The 14,181-nt window shown below is 43.8% G+C and overlaps 1 protein-coding gene across 1 annotated transcript; it reads left to right on the top strand.

The window, feature by feature from the left end:
- The first annotated feature begins 6,295 nt into the window (after positions 1-6,295).
- LOC136482554 (uncharacterized) lies at positions 6,296-8,436 on the top strand. Its single transcript, XM_066479769.1, has 2 exons — positions 6,296-6,939; positions 8,233-8,436. Exons 1-2 carry the CDS (start codon positions 6,426-6,428, stop codon positions 8,259-8,261), a joined length of 543 nt encoding a protein of 180 aa, XP_066335866.1. The 5' UTR covers positions 6,296-6,425; the 3' UTR covers positions 8,262-8,436.
- Positions 8,437-14,181: the final 5,745 nt, after the last annotated feature.

Here is a 14,181-nt window from a genome sequence, read left to right on the forward strand (position 1 = left end):
TCCACCGATCATATTGGGCACCTAGCTCGTTTCATGAAATGGCTACCCGATGTTGCGGAGGGCGTCAACGAGCAGTTTGAGATGACCATAGTACTCATTGTTGGTCATGTCGCCTTGATCAAGGTTGCAGAACTAGGCCTGCAGGTACACAGCATGGTGGATGTTGTTGTCGTGGAACAAGTCATCTATGGTGCACCGAACAGAAAAGGTGGTGGCATCAGGATGATAGATGATGTGAAGGACGTCAGTGGACACTGAGTTGTAGAGCCGACTTAGAATGTAATGATTGACCATCCACCACAAAGAATTATGGGGAGGGAGTAGCGGTAAGGTGAAAGCCAAGCCTGAACTTGCTAATCACACTGTTGAAGAAGGTGCGCCGTTGGTATTTATTAACTTATGACTTGTTTTAGTAGCCACCTATTATAAACCTATATCTCCTAACATTACTTTACTAGGTTGTCATCCCTAGTGATGATGCCAGAGATACTTGTTGGTATTACATAGCATTACAATTAGAATAATACTAAGCAGTTCTTTATTATTTTACGTGACTAGAAAGAATATATAAATATATGAATGAAAAGGATCTGCAAGCGCACAGATAATATACCATTGTAGCAATTCACCCAAGAGTATTCCAGGTATCGTTATTTATATTTTTACCACAGGGAAGGTCTAGCATGGACATGTATTGATAACTTATACTATTGATGGAGAAGTAAACCATAACCAATATTCTACTCATAACAGGGGTAAGTCATAGGATAAGATATAAATGGTATGTATCGATCAATGATATTGATAAATCACTTAGAGTACTCCTTTCTATGGCATTAGCATGATCAGGTAGAATATTAGAGGAATAATTCCTAAGTCATTCTTAATTACAAGTCAAAGTATACATTGATTAGTGCAATTATATCTAGTAGTCATTGCTAAGACCATCGTCATATCTACACATAAGGGATATTACTAAGGAAGATTAAGAACAGAGCTTGTCTTCCTTCGTAACCGCATCCTACGTGCACCTACATTCGGGGAGTGGACTACAAAGGACTCAATATGGGTGTCACATCCGCGATCTTCCACATGACCCGGAATATAGGGTGTATCCGTAGGTAAACAACGTATAAGCACCATGCTTACACAATGTCGACCACTCACCCATGGATCCTTAGAGTGAGCGCTATACGAACTTATGCATGAACATGATGATAATCCAACTATACTAAGCATATAATCAAAATAGACGACGAACATTATAATGAAGAACATAAATGAGATGAATATTAATATTATCATAACAATTGTAGCAAGCATATAAAAGTAATGGAGATACAAAAGAGAGGGGTACAAAGATTATACCAAACCACGCTCTTGACATGATCAGGAATCCAAGCGAAGCCTGCTTGCCTCCCTCTAGACCTAGCCTAACTAGGTATGCCCTAGAATTGATAGAGCTCTAACGATGATTAGGGTTTCTGTCTTCTCAAATGACTTATCTATGCTCCTGGGGTGGTGGTAGAGACAGGTATATATAGGCCGGAGCATCCATCGTGAGCCCTTGGATCAAACAGACTTAAAGGATGACGTAGATGTAACCTAGGAGGCGGTGGAGAATCAACATTGCGACACGGAGGTTGACAGGTGGGCCTAGGGGCCGGGCGGCCTCCGGCCCCACCTGGCAGCCACTCGGGCTCTGCCTCAGTGTGGTGTCCTCTCTGAGTCATCTAGAGTCTTCTGGTGTCCGTTTTGCTGTGGATAAGCACGATTAAATCTAACATGTAGGTCCACCTTGACGGTTTTCTAGATAAAACCTGCAGAAAATACAGATTCACCAAAACTCATAGAATTTGTTAGTTCAAACCCCTAGACCTTCGTTGGTGATTAATTTATGCCCTTATGCATGTTATATTGATGGTTTATAATGGTTGTTAACTACCGTCATCACGCGCCATTGAGCATAGTTGAGAGAAGTGATGTTTAGGACGACGAGCACGTGCGACTTGATGTTGACGGTCTGAAGCACGGAGGTTAGGGGAGATGCGACAGTGACAACATTTTCGAGGTCACTAGAATCGGAGGAAAAGGAGTCATGAACCAGGAGTCAAACTCAAAGAGGGGGTTGTTGTCCATTGGTAGCAGAAGAGAGTAGGCAACAAGAGGGAGAACAAGATCACGCCGCTCTAACTGTTACCATGAAAGAGAGATTATGGAGCCAATAACACTTTTTGTATTGATCTCATAGCGTTTTATACAAGTACAACAATGGTTCACGAACTATATGCACAAGGGCTCTCTTGCAGGGCGAGCGCACGATCGAGCAGCACGACGTGGGTGTGACACTGTAAAATTTGTATCTTTTGAAATAAAATAAAATTGATTTAATTATGTATTTTTGTGCTCATGAAACATAGGGACAATAATATTTTTCATTAAATTAAAATTCATCATAGGACGTTAGCAACATGTTTTTGCATACATGCTGGTGCATATGTTTTATTGTGATGGCTGGTTTTGGATCAAACTCGAAATGGATTCATAACTCTATTTTAAAATGGCTTTGGAAATTGGAAAAGAAAAGCAAAAGAGAAAACATTCCCCTTCTTCCCTTGTTTTGGCCCGAAGGCCTAGCTCTCTCCCCTTTCTCCTTTTCGGCCTGCTAGCCCAACTAGCAGCCCACCACCGCTGGCCCGTTTCCTACCCTCCCTTTCTCCCTTTTGGGCCACCCCGTCTTCACCCGTAGCCCACCCCGCAGCCTACTCCCTCCTCCCATCCCGTAGGCCCGCCCACCCCTTCCCTTAGGCCAGCCGAGCAGCCATGCTACGGAGCCCATGCATCCCTTCTCTCTCTCTCTCGCTGGCGCATCGGGCCTACCTGGCAGTGTCGTCTCCCTCGCGCCATGTTCAAGTTAGACTTGACCGGGGGAAGGAAATCCCCACCGCCGCGCCCATATCTCTCGGGATTTTGGCCTACGTGCCACACCGGGGGCCCTATAAAAGGTAGCCTAGGTACCCCCCCTCCCTATACAACCCTAGTGCAAGCTGCCACCCCAGCCGAGCTCCCAGCGCCACCGCAACCCTAAGCCGCCGTCGTTGAGCTCGCTTCGCCGCTTTGTTGCTTCTCCGTCGCCGCGACGACCTCCTCGAGCATGCACAAGGGTAAGGAACTCGTTGGTATACTCCCATGCCCCTATCTCATCTCCTACCATGTGCACGACCTCACCGGAGCTACCCCGTAGAGCCCGAGCCACCATATCAAGCCCGCACTCGTCTTTGTGCCGTCGCGGCCTCTTCCGATTCCCTAGCCGAGTTTGCCTCACTCTGCTCTCTCTCCCCGTGCTTTTGTTTTGACCGATGATGACCGAAACATTGAAAACAACAAATGCCGGTGAGGTCCCCTGCTTATTCCGGCCATGTGCCACTGTCCCAGCTCCCCGCCGGTGACTCTCTCTCCCTCCCTTCTAATCTGGACCATCCAGATCCGATCTAGTGGCCCAGATTTAACCATACCGCTTCGGCCGGTGGTTTTGCTAAAGACCCCATGGCTTTCTTCATTATTTTGCCCATCGTCCCTGTCCAGATTCAAAATCTGATTTTAATTATTTTTATTCTGAAAATCAATCTTAGTATTTACAAAACTACCACTGACCTTGTTTTAAGCATAAAATCTCCGTTCTAACTCTGTTTTGACCCGTTCAAGTTGTGTTAGATTCGTAATGATGTAATCTACATAACAATAATATTGTTTAGGCTGTTTTGTGATTATTTCAAATAAAATAATAAATTGATCGATCTATATGCAATTGGTTTTCCAATTAAAAGTAACTTAGATTTTCCACCTCGATCTTTTCTAAGTAAAATAAGATTAGATCTATCTTGATTTTCCAAATCAAAAATATTTTTTGCTTAATTCAATTTAGATATTTTATGAAATATCTTATCCATGTTTTTATAGTTAAATTAAATGAAGCCTAAAACTTTCTTCTTCTCTTAAGAAGTAAATCTTTCGGTGGACGTTTCTTGTTCACCGTAGCTCCGATTATAGTGCTTTTCGCGTCTGTGTGTTCATAGCAATGCGTAGATTAGTTTTCAAAATATTTTATTGATTGGTGTACTGTTCTAATATAGTTATATTTGTATATTATGCAAGTTTGTGCTTGGATGCTTGTGTGGTGCTTTGTGATCATGCCTGGTCAAGAAGCAATTTTTTGGAGCTACGAACCAGCAGAAGATATGAGTTTAAGGCAAGTATAGCATAGGATCATCCTTATTGTCCTATTCACGTTAATAACACTTTAATCATATGCATGTGTCACCATAGTAATTTATCCTAGCTATTGATATCATGTTTCCTTGTCACCCTCGGAATTAATTGCATGTGGGTAGCTGATGTAGTGCTCAATTAGTTATGACCATGAACCAAAACTTGATTAATGGAATATGCAATGAGAAATAAAAGATGACTTTTAGCAACATGACTAAAGGGGGCTGGGGTGTTTGGCAAATTTTCAAATGCTTTAGATTTCTCTCCTCAAGGACTTATCTGTAAGTGATCATCTGGAACTTACAGCACAACCATGAGTGCTACATGGCTCTGGCTTTAGTCAAGTATGAGGACATTTTCTAGCTTGTTAGTGGTTACCTTTATGGCGCAAGAGGGGCTCGACGCGATTGGTATAGGACAACCTCTGTTCTTATGTGTATAGCCGTGAGGAAATTGTGCCATTCAAATGGGGGTTCCTATATCTGCTTGTCAATTGGAATCCTAGCGGCCCTAACTTGTTAGAGGAACCTTTGAAAGACTTCATAGTGATCCCTGCCTGCTCACCTTGGAAGTGTTTTGGGAGTTATAAACCCGGGCATATGGGTATCACGGCTCATGGTAAAAGTGTACAACCTCTGCAGAGTGTAAAACCGTTATAACAGCCGTGCTCACGGTAACGAGCTGCCTTGGACTCCTTATGGAATAATCACAAATGATCGCCGATGTTTTTAAATGCTATTCGTTATTCATGTAGACAGTTTCATGTGATTAATTGAGGCATTGCTAAACTTGTTGCTACATATGCTAAAATTGTGACTTATTAAAAGCTTATCGCAGTAAATCAGTGTCAACCTTTTGAGCCTCATGAACCCTATGATATATTGCTGAGTACGATATGTACTTACGCTTGCTTTACTTTTCAATACTTTGAAAAAATTCCGGATGGATACCAGATGGCTAGAGTCTGGAGGGCTTTAGGCTTGTGATCAACCAGCCAGTTGTCACTGTGGAGTGGAATCTTCACCCGAAGGTCGGAGTTGTCTATCTGCTGTTTGTGCCTAAGGTTATCTTCTTTGTACTTAATACGATATATTATAAGTATTGTCTTTTGATATTACCTCTATTTGTAGCTATATGTGTGATTTGACTTCCTGATCTCACATATGGTGTGTATCTGATTTTGTCGTTAAAACTAGGTGCTACAGTGGGCGACATTGTGGTGGCACCAGCCGCCAGGTACACTTGACACATGAACTGCTCAGGCACACATTAATGGAAGTGTAACTCCACACAGAACCATTAACAGATGCCATCAACAGGTAGTACAGTGAACCTGCTAGTCATGTTTATCAAACGCCTTGCTCCCTAAGCGTCACTTGATCCTCTAGCTGCCATCTTCTTGCTCTCGTCACCGGATTTCTAAATATACTCATAAAAACTGTATCCTAGCTAGGCTATTTTTGAGTGTCAACAACCATGTTCAATGACGCGAGTTATGCTTCCATGACCTCATCCTGGAATTAACGGCTCACGCTATGGTGTCCAGACACTAGAGCAGCCCACAACTTGCAGCCCTTGTAAGTAGTACCTGACATCGACCTCATGGTCTCACCAGCATGTCATGCCACTCGGTGAAGCACACCACATGCAGACGGGCGAGGTACAGTGGTCGAATTGTAGACCAGAGATGGACAAAGTCTGCTTGCAGCAGGATCTGCAGCCCGACCTCTCCCGCCACTGGATCGGAGGCACCATGAATCAAATCAGCAGCCACCAGCATCAGGGCATCTGACTTCTGCAGCTATTGAGTAGCTTGTTCACAGTATTCAGCAGCAGAAGCCGTTCCAGATTCCTCCTATTCCGACTACCTATTATGTTGATACATCCGGTCCAACAAATGGTTTGTTCCGGCCTCTTTTTCAAGGTCCACATCAGTTCGGTTGGGTGTATTTGGTGCTCCTAGCAAGATTTTTTATGTAATAAATACAAGCCGATGAACTAAGCTAGGCACAACTGTTATAAACAATGTAAGGGCACGTACAACGGGCGTCTTTTTCTCGTCTCGGTGATGGCCCTTTTTCAGAAAAACTCCCCAGCTCAGCCGAGAGACGGGCGCATCGTCGCCTCGCGAGGCGACGGCCCTGTCCCGTGCTCCGATGCGGAACAGACGACCGCGGCTCCGTTGTACGGCCTCGTCTCCTACAGACGACGGCGCGCTCGGATCCCGCGTGGGCAGCAGCCGCGCTCGCAGCAGCAGTCGATTTGGGCGTGCGCGGGATTTTTCCGCGCCAAATCCATCTCCACCTTCATATATCCCCTCATCCTCACTTTTCCCCAAATCCATCTTCATCTCGCACTGTCCTCAGTCTCCGATTTGGTGCGCCGAGATGTCCATGCCGCCCGCAGCTAGGAAGAAGAAGGGCTCGTCACCGTCGGCGTTGGCTGCGGCGGCAGCGTCGGCCCTAGCCCATACCCTCGGTTGCGGCCGCTGTGGAGCCCCGCCCAGCGGCAGCCGCGACGACCACCATGACGGCCGCGTCGGCTATGACGACTTCCGGAGGTACATGGACGACAAGGAGCTCGAGCTCTACCGCATCTTCCAGGCCATCGACGTCGAGCACAACGGATGTATCCTGCCCGAGGAGCTCTGGCACGCGCTCATCAAGGCTGGTAACTGCAATGCCACCGCTCCTCGCCTTATTCCTTCCTCTCCTTTTTTTTTGCAAGTACCGTATTCCTTCCTTTTAGTGATTCCTCTATTCCACTCCACCATAGCTGCAATACTCGAATGAGGTTGAGTGAGAGAGTGTGAGACTGGATAAAATAGTGTTTTCCTGAGCTACAAATTTAAGTGTTCCTTGAGATGTCATGAGAAATGTATTCCCTAGCTTAATACTGCCATAAGCTTAGTTCAGTGCTGCACTGTTCTTTGTTGCTTGTAGTGGTGGAAGCTAGGATGTCCACTCTTGAAAAGTTGAATAATAGTCCAATACATGTTTGTGCTGCAGTATCCCTGACTAATCTAGGTACCAAAGTTCAAATTTGGCAATTGGTGTAAAAAAAATGCAATGCTCGATATATTGATGGAGAAATCAAGTAAGGCAGTACTTTGCTTTTGGTCAATAAAGTCACTCAAGTTTTGTGATAGTTCTAGACTTCTAGTGATGCCATGGGGACATGGGCTCCTTAAAATAGTTAACTAAGATAAAGGCCCTTCCATAATTTGAGTATCCTTTTTCCAAATTTGGTGATCAGGATGCAACACAAAGTATTGATGGAGACATACTGCACGGGATAGTTTCTTTTTGTGGTGATCAAACTTGAAGTGGAGTTCTGTGGTTTGATTTTGAACCTAGTAATCATCAGTTACTGTAAATACAACAACATAGTTTCGCTTGTTGGATCACAAACTCCATTTTAGCGTTGCAATGAGCTTCACCATTTCATAATTTTAATCAGTTTCGATATCTTAATTTATGTTTAATCATGTATATCAGAATATCAGATGAAAGTGGCTAAACTGATCATGTGTATGTTGTGTGTGTGAGTATGTTTGTTGGCATATGTGGGCGGAACTAAGTCACCATTCTGAAAATAGCAAGTAGTTTCTTGTATGTGAAGTCTGTTTTAGCTTTGAATAAAACAGTGGGCTGTATTTGTCAACACTGGTAAAAAAATTATTCAGCTTGTATTCCTTGATTTACAGTAATTTTAGTCACTATTTATGTTTGCTCATACTACTGTCAGCCATTCTGAAAACGTGCGGGCCACACTGCTATCTGAACTGTCAGACTTCGGCACTGCTATCTGAACTGCTATCTGAATGCTATCTGAACTGCTATTTTCTGAATTCTGATTGTGAACTGCTGTCTGAAACTGCTATCTGAATGCTATCTGAACAGAGCTAGTGCTCTTGACTTCATCTCGCAATTTTGATTTAAGAATTATCTCTCAATTTTGCAGGACATGGTGTGATCTACGTGATGCTATGATCTACAATTTTTCTGTACAGAGGATGAGTTGTGACCTACCTGATGGTGTGATCTATCTGTTATCTACTAGTTATTATCTGAATGTCATCTACTAGTGACTGCTATCTGAATGCTATCTGAATGCTTCCCAGTTAAATTTCTGCTATCTTTTTTGTGTGACCATGTTACTGCTATCTGAATTTCCCAGTTAAATATCTCCCATGCGTAACTGAAGCATTAGTGAGTGTAATCATGTTGCTCTTATTTATCCTTGATACATTTTCTATCAAATAACCACACAATGGTATACAAAATTTATTTATAGTTGATCCTAGCTACATGCAAAGCATTAAACAGCTTAGAGACGGACTCTCTGTCTGTCGGTTGTATGACTTATCTTTATACCCGTCTATATGATAGATTTGAGGTGCTTAGAGACGGACCCCTGTCTGTGGGTTGTACATGCCCTAAGAGGCAGCAGGGAGTCTCTATTATAAGCAGGGACATGTACACGCATGACTAGGTGGTTGGTGTGGTTGCTTGAATTTGCTTCATGTCACCTAACGTCAGACATGGATATATATACTTCACCGGTCTGTCCTATGTGCTTCATGCATGTAGACATACATTCCTAACCAAGTAACAAAATGAACGGCAGTGACATTTACTAGCCTACTGATTATAAGCAGGGACATGTAACAAAATGAACGGCAATGATATTAACACAATGAATGGCACTGAAATTTCCTAGAGGTCATCAATACTGATTAGAAACAGATGGAGGGGCCGATCATGCTTGACAGAGAGCGAAGGAGCACCTGTTCATTATTGACGTCAATGCGCAACGGATACATGCATGACACGGTTCCATGTACCTCCTTGTCAGTGGTTCAGTGCAATCTACTGCCAGCTCTACAGGTATTAAACTTTGTTTTCTTTTAACTAAATACATATAAAAGTATAACTAAATAGATAATAAAACTGCCAATGCAAAGAACAAAAACACATATAGGGTAACATGTAAATTAACGTATCACAACTAGACAGCGAATATATAGAGTATCTAAATGGGTATTATATTGGAAAATGAATACAGAGTAAATAACATCAGTTTGATTCGTCGTACACTCAATTTATTTATGAAACGTTTAATACTTATATAACTCAAGATATGAGGATCATTCTATAGCGAATATAGAGACACTACATACCCACTACTTGTCTCCTGGAATGTCCGCGGTATGGATAGAATGAGGGGTGAACATGGGGAAATTTGTTGTACTACTGAGTAGGATCATCCGTACGGGACACAAGGAAATCAAGTTCAGTCACAGACCTTCATTCTTTTACCAAGGTCATCCTGTCCTAATCCAGTCCATAAGCCAGTCAAGGCGCCCAGCCGGCAGCTGTTCCTGTTGTCGACACTCCTCTACTCCTGCCCAGGTACCAAGTCTACTACTCTGTTCACACCGCATATTCCCATGGGCTGGCACTCGGCAAAATATGTTTTAAAAAAAAATTTACCGAGTGCCTGGGGCTGGCACTCGGCCAAATAAGTTTTTAAAAATAAAAAAAATTTGCCGAGTGCCAGCCGTTAGGCACTCGGCAAAATCTGACGGCAGGTGGCCGCCGTCACGGGCCGGCCACCTTTTGCCAAGTGCGATCTTTGCCGAGTGCCGCGGCACTCGGCAAAGCCCAGTTTTGCCAAGAGTCAGGCTTTACCGAGTGCCTGGCACTCGGCAAAGCCACCTTTGCCGAGTGTTTTATTTTGCCGAGTGCGGCACTCGGCAAAATATTGCTTTGCCGAGTGCCCCGATAAAAAGCACTCGGCAAAGTCTCATGCACTCGGCAAAGTTCAGTTTTCCAGTAGTGCTTTGTGCCTTGTGATTACAAGAAGTGATGCGACAGGCTCCTTCTTGATGCCTACTATTCCCAACATGACATACTGTATGTTAGCAGACTCCATCTCTGAGTGTTTGATCACGCTTCCCGTAAATGTAGTAGGACTATATAAGGAGGTGGAAAGATGGCTACTGCGTACAGACTATATATCTGCCACATTCAGTAGTACTCGATACCAACATCTTATTTAAATAAAGGTTTGGCGGGTTATTGCAGTCCAATTATGAGAAGGGACGTCTGTGGACAAGTCGATTCATTACTGCACATGATTTCCTTGTATCCCCACGGATGATGCTATTCATTAGTACAGCAAATCTATATATAGCATTCTTGGTCTTGGTGTTTTATGTTGGAACCGGTGACGACTACCGAGTTCACGGTCCGCTACACGATGTGGGACTAAACCCTAACAATCTTCCCTTTAGTCACACATCGGGGTGCCCCTTAGTCACACATCCTGGTGCCCCCCGCCATATATGTGACGCTGACCGTGGGCTCACGATATCAATTGTTGGAACTGGTGGTGACCACCGAGTTCACGGTCTTGGAGCAGCTAGCTTTCAGCCGACCTAGCTCGTTACCACGAGACTGTGGTCCCATAGGTCCTAGGTCCATCGACCGGTGGTGACTACCGAGTTCTCGATCTTTGAGTTGGCTTGCAGCCAGCCCGGCTCGTTACCACGAGCCTACCACTACGTCAGAATAACACTTCACTGCCGGTTCAAAATACTCCATCACTGCCGGATTTTGAACCGGCTCAACCATACCGGCAGTGATGAGGGTAAGTTATCATTGTTGGTTCCTACAAACCGGTAGTGTTCTTCAACTTCACTGCCGGTTCTTTACACAACCGGCAGCGTTCAGTTCCACCAACACTGTTGGTTCATAAGACCACCCGGTAGAGTTCAGTTCCATCAACACTGTCGGTTTGTCTTTCAACCGGCAGGGTTGTCATAAGAATCACTGCCGGTTTGTGACAAGAACCGGCAGTGATGGCTAAGCCAACGCTGCCGGTTTATGGCTCCAACCGGTAGTGCCATCACTGCCAGTTTGTTGCTAACCGGCAGTGATGTTTACGACAACACTGCCGGTTTTCTGCTAACCGGCAGTGATGTCACGTTCGCATTTTATTATTTTATAATTTATTTTAATTTATATTTTTTCGTGGAATCGGGTTTCACTTTATATACGCTATGTAGACGACATGTCTATCAATATTAAACGTTACAAATGTTACGGTTACAGTTCAAATGTTCTTATTAAGATCTCGATCCCTCAAAATAAAAAAAGAAATGTTCTCGGACTTCACAGATTGTGCAATGCTTCTCTGACTTCTTACAATAATCTGGCCATACTGGTCCTTGAACTTCACGGATTGTGCAATGGAAAATACTCCATCTTTTTTCAATACCTCGGCTAAGATGAATTTTGCCAGCTCCGGTTGCAGCGCGACGATCTCCATGTCTAACCACCTTTCGTGGTTATATTTCTTGCGCTGTCGTTCAAAAAAGATGATATCCAAAGAGGAATCAGTAAATCATTTTGTTGAATGATTAACAGACATAAATGAAATAGGGATTATACCCACCAACTTATCGGCTTCTTCTAATTTCCCGCCGATGTACCGAAGCATTGCCCACATTACATAAAACCTGCATTCATTGTTTCCCGCCGGCTGTTTTAGGTACTTGCCCTCCATTTCGACAACCTTGAATAGGACCTGCGTCCCATCGATATGTATTCTTCAAACACTGAGTAACATTAAAAGAAGAAACGTTAGAAAGCGTATGCGTGATTAGAAAATAATATGTTATTAGGATCGCTTACTAATTCAGCACTGCCACCAGTGCATCCAGATGATGAAATGATTTTTTCTTTGAGTCCCACACCTCGATCAGATTTTTGGCAAGATTAACACAAATGAAGACGAAATGGTGGCTGCAATCACAGCATCCTAATTATCGAATAATCTTAACAAAAAAAGAAGCTTAAAATTAAAAGCCGAGAACACATACTGGTAGTTCTAGGCTAGAAGTATGTGAGTTTTGTTCTTCATCTTGAATTCGTCGAAAACAACAATCAATCTCTGTTTTAGGTCTTTCACGTCACATCCATGGAGGCCAAGACATGTCTTCTCATTGACTCGTAAAGGGTCCAAGAAGCCTATGTTATCCTATTTGCTTTTTAGAATGCAAAATTTTGCTATACACCTACATAAAATCATGGGAAGTGCTCAAAAGTTAACAATTTGTGTCCCGAGAGAGTAGTTAATTGTAATATCGTGCATGTAGGGTACTTACATAGTCCACAACGTCAATATTTGTGTATCGAGAGAGCGTTTCTGGTATAGCTGGAACAAGTACTCCCACTTGACATCGAACTTCTCTTCTTCAGGATAATAAAAACATGTGGCGAACGGATAATAACCTCAAAACCAAAGTCTCCGTATCTGTTGTTTGAGCCATGTAATATTCATGCAACTGGCGCATATATGTTGTCACATTTTTATACACGTGATCGGGAACCAAAAGATTGCCCCTTTCATACTTCATTGCCAGTGTTCCCGTCCCTTTTACATCATAATAAATGTTCGCGGCCTCTTACATGTTTAATTCGGGATTGTCTTCGATGAACTTCTGTATCTTTCTTAAATCTTCATTGTGTATTTCATCGGCTCTTGTTGTAGCGTATTGATTCTGTGTTTTCCTTTTGAATTCAGACTTCAACAAAAATGAAGGTAGTGAGACACAGAGATTGAAGAAACTAATACAATCTTCCTTCGAGATGTGTGCTGTAAATTGTCCTTCCATCAAGTTTGTAACGCTGCCACTGAACGACCTTTTTCTTTTTTGTTGGTCCACTTTGGGAGCATTAGCGACCGAATCCAAGGACCTTTTCTACGACTGCGAGGACGCCTTTGATCTTATTTTGAGCTAAGGTGGAGGAGGAGGAGGATGACGATGAGAATTCTATTTTCTTGGGGCTAATGAAGATGGAGGAGGAGGAGGAGTCTTCTCTTTTCTCGAGGCTGAGGAAGATGGAGTCGGACAAGGAGGAATAGAAGGAGACCTCTGTCTTCTCGGGGGTGATGGCAAGGGTTGAGGAGGGAAGTGATCTCTGTTGGGAGATGGTGAGTGATCATCGTGGGTGGGCGAAGACTCACAATCGTCCTCATCATCAGAGGACAGTTGGTGGTTAAGCTTAATAAAGCGCTTGCGCCAGGCCACTTGAGAGCCCTTGTTATGACCAAGTTTTGGCCTATCTTCTGCTATGGGGTATTCAATGTGTATCTTGTTATACTTCTTATCAAGTATTCTGTCAATGGTGACACGAGCGTGCCCCTGTGGAATTGGGCGACCATTAATGGTCCCGTCTCCCGTAGGCTAGGCCTGGCCAAGAGCCACCTTGTCCTTTGTCCATTCCTGACGGATGTACAACTTGATATTGATGGGTTCAGTGATGCCATCCACTGGATGAGGTACATTCGCATCTTCTTCGTTGAGCGGGGTCGATCCGCAGCTGCTGCGACCCCTAAACTGTGGGCTAAAGGCAGTAGGAGTAGGGTTTTGTGGTACTCCTGACCCCTTGGACAGTAAAATTTGCTGGACTCGTACTTCAACAGTCGCCTCAATCCGTGCGTCCATTCTTTCTTCCATCTCTTTTAGCCACCTCAAATACTCTGCCTCATGATCCGCTCTACCCCTCGAGCGGCTCTAGTAAGTGTTAGATTCTTGAGGGAATGCTAGTTTCCAAGGAACAACACTGGTTCCTCTATTGCGACCATGGTGCTCCTTGGTTCTGAGTGCTTGGGTGAGCACGTCTTTCTCCATATTAGATTTGCGAGTCCCTTGCCTTACCTCCTCAGTTACCTGGGAGATCCTCTAGATGAGTTCACTCATGGGTTGATTTGTGGAGCTAAAGCTCCTATCCTCTGCATGGCGTACATTCCTTCCCATACAGTATATTACTGATCTTGGCTCCCAATCGACGGTCTCAACCTGAACGCCTTCCTTAGCAAGGCAGTCCATCTTTTCAAGTT

Source organism: Miscanthus floridulus, chromosome 9, assembly GCF_019320115.1.
Source record: "Miscanthus floridulus cultivar M001 chromosome 9, ASM1932011v1, whole genome shotgun sequence".
Taxonomy (NCBI): Eukaryota; Viridiplantae; Streptophyta; class Magnoliopsida; order Poales; family Poaceae; genus Miscanthus; species Miscanthus floridulus.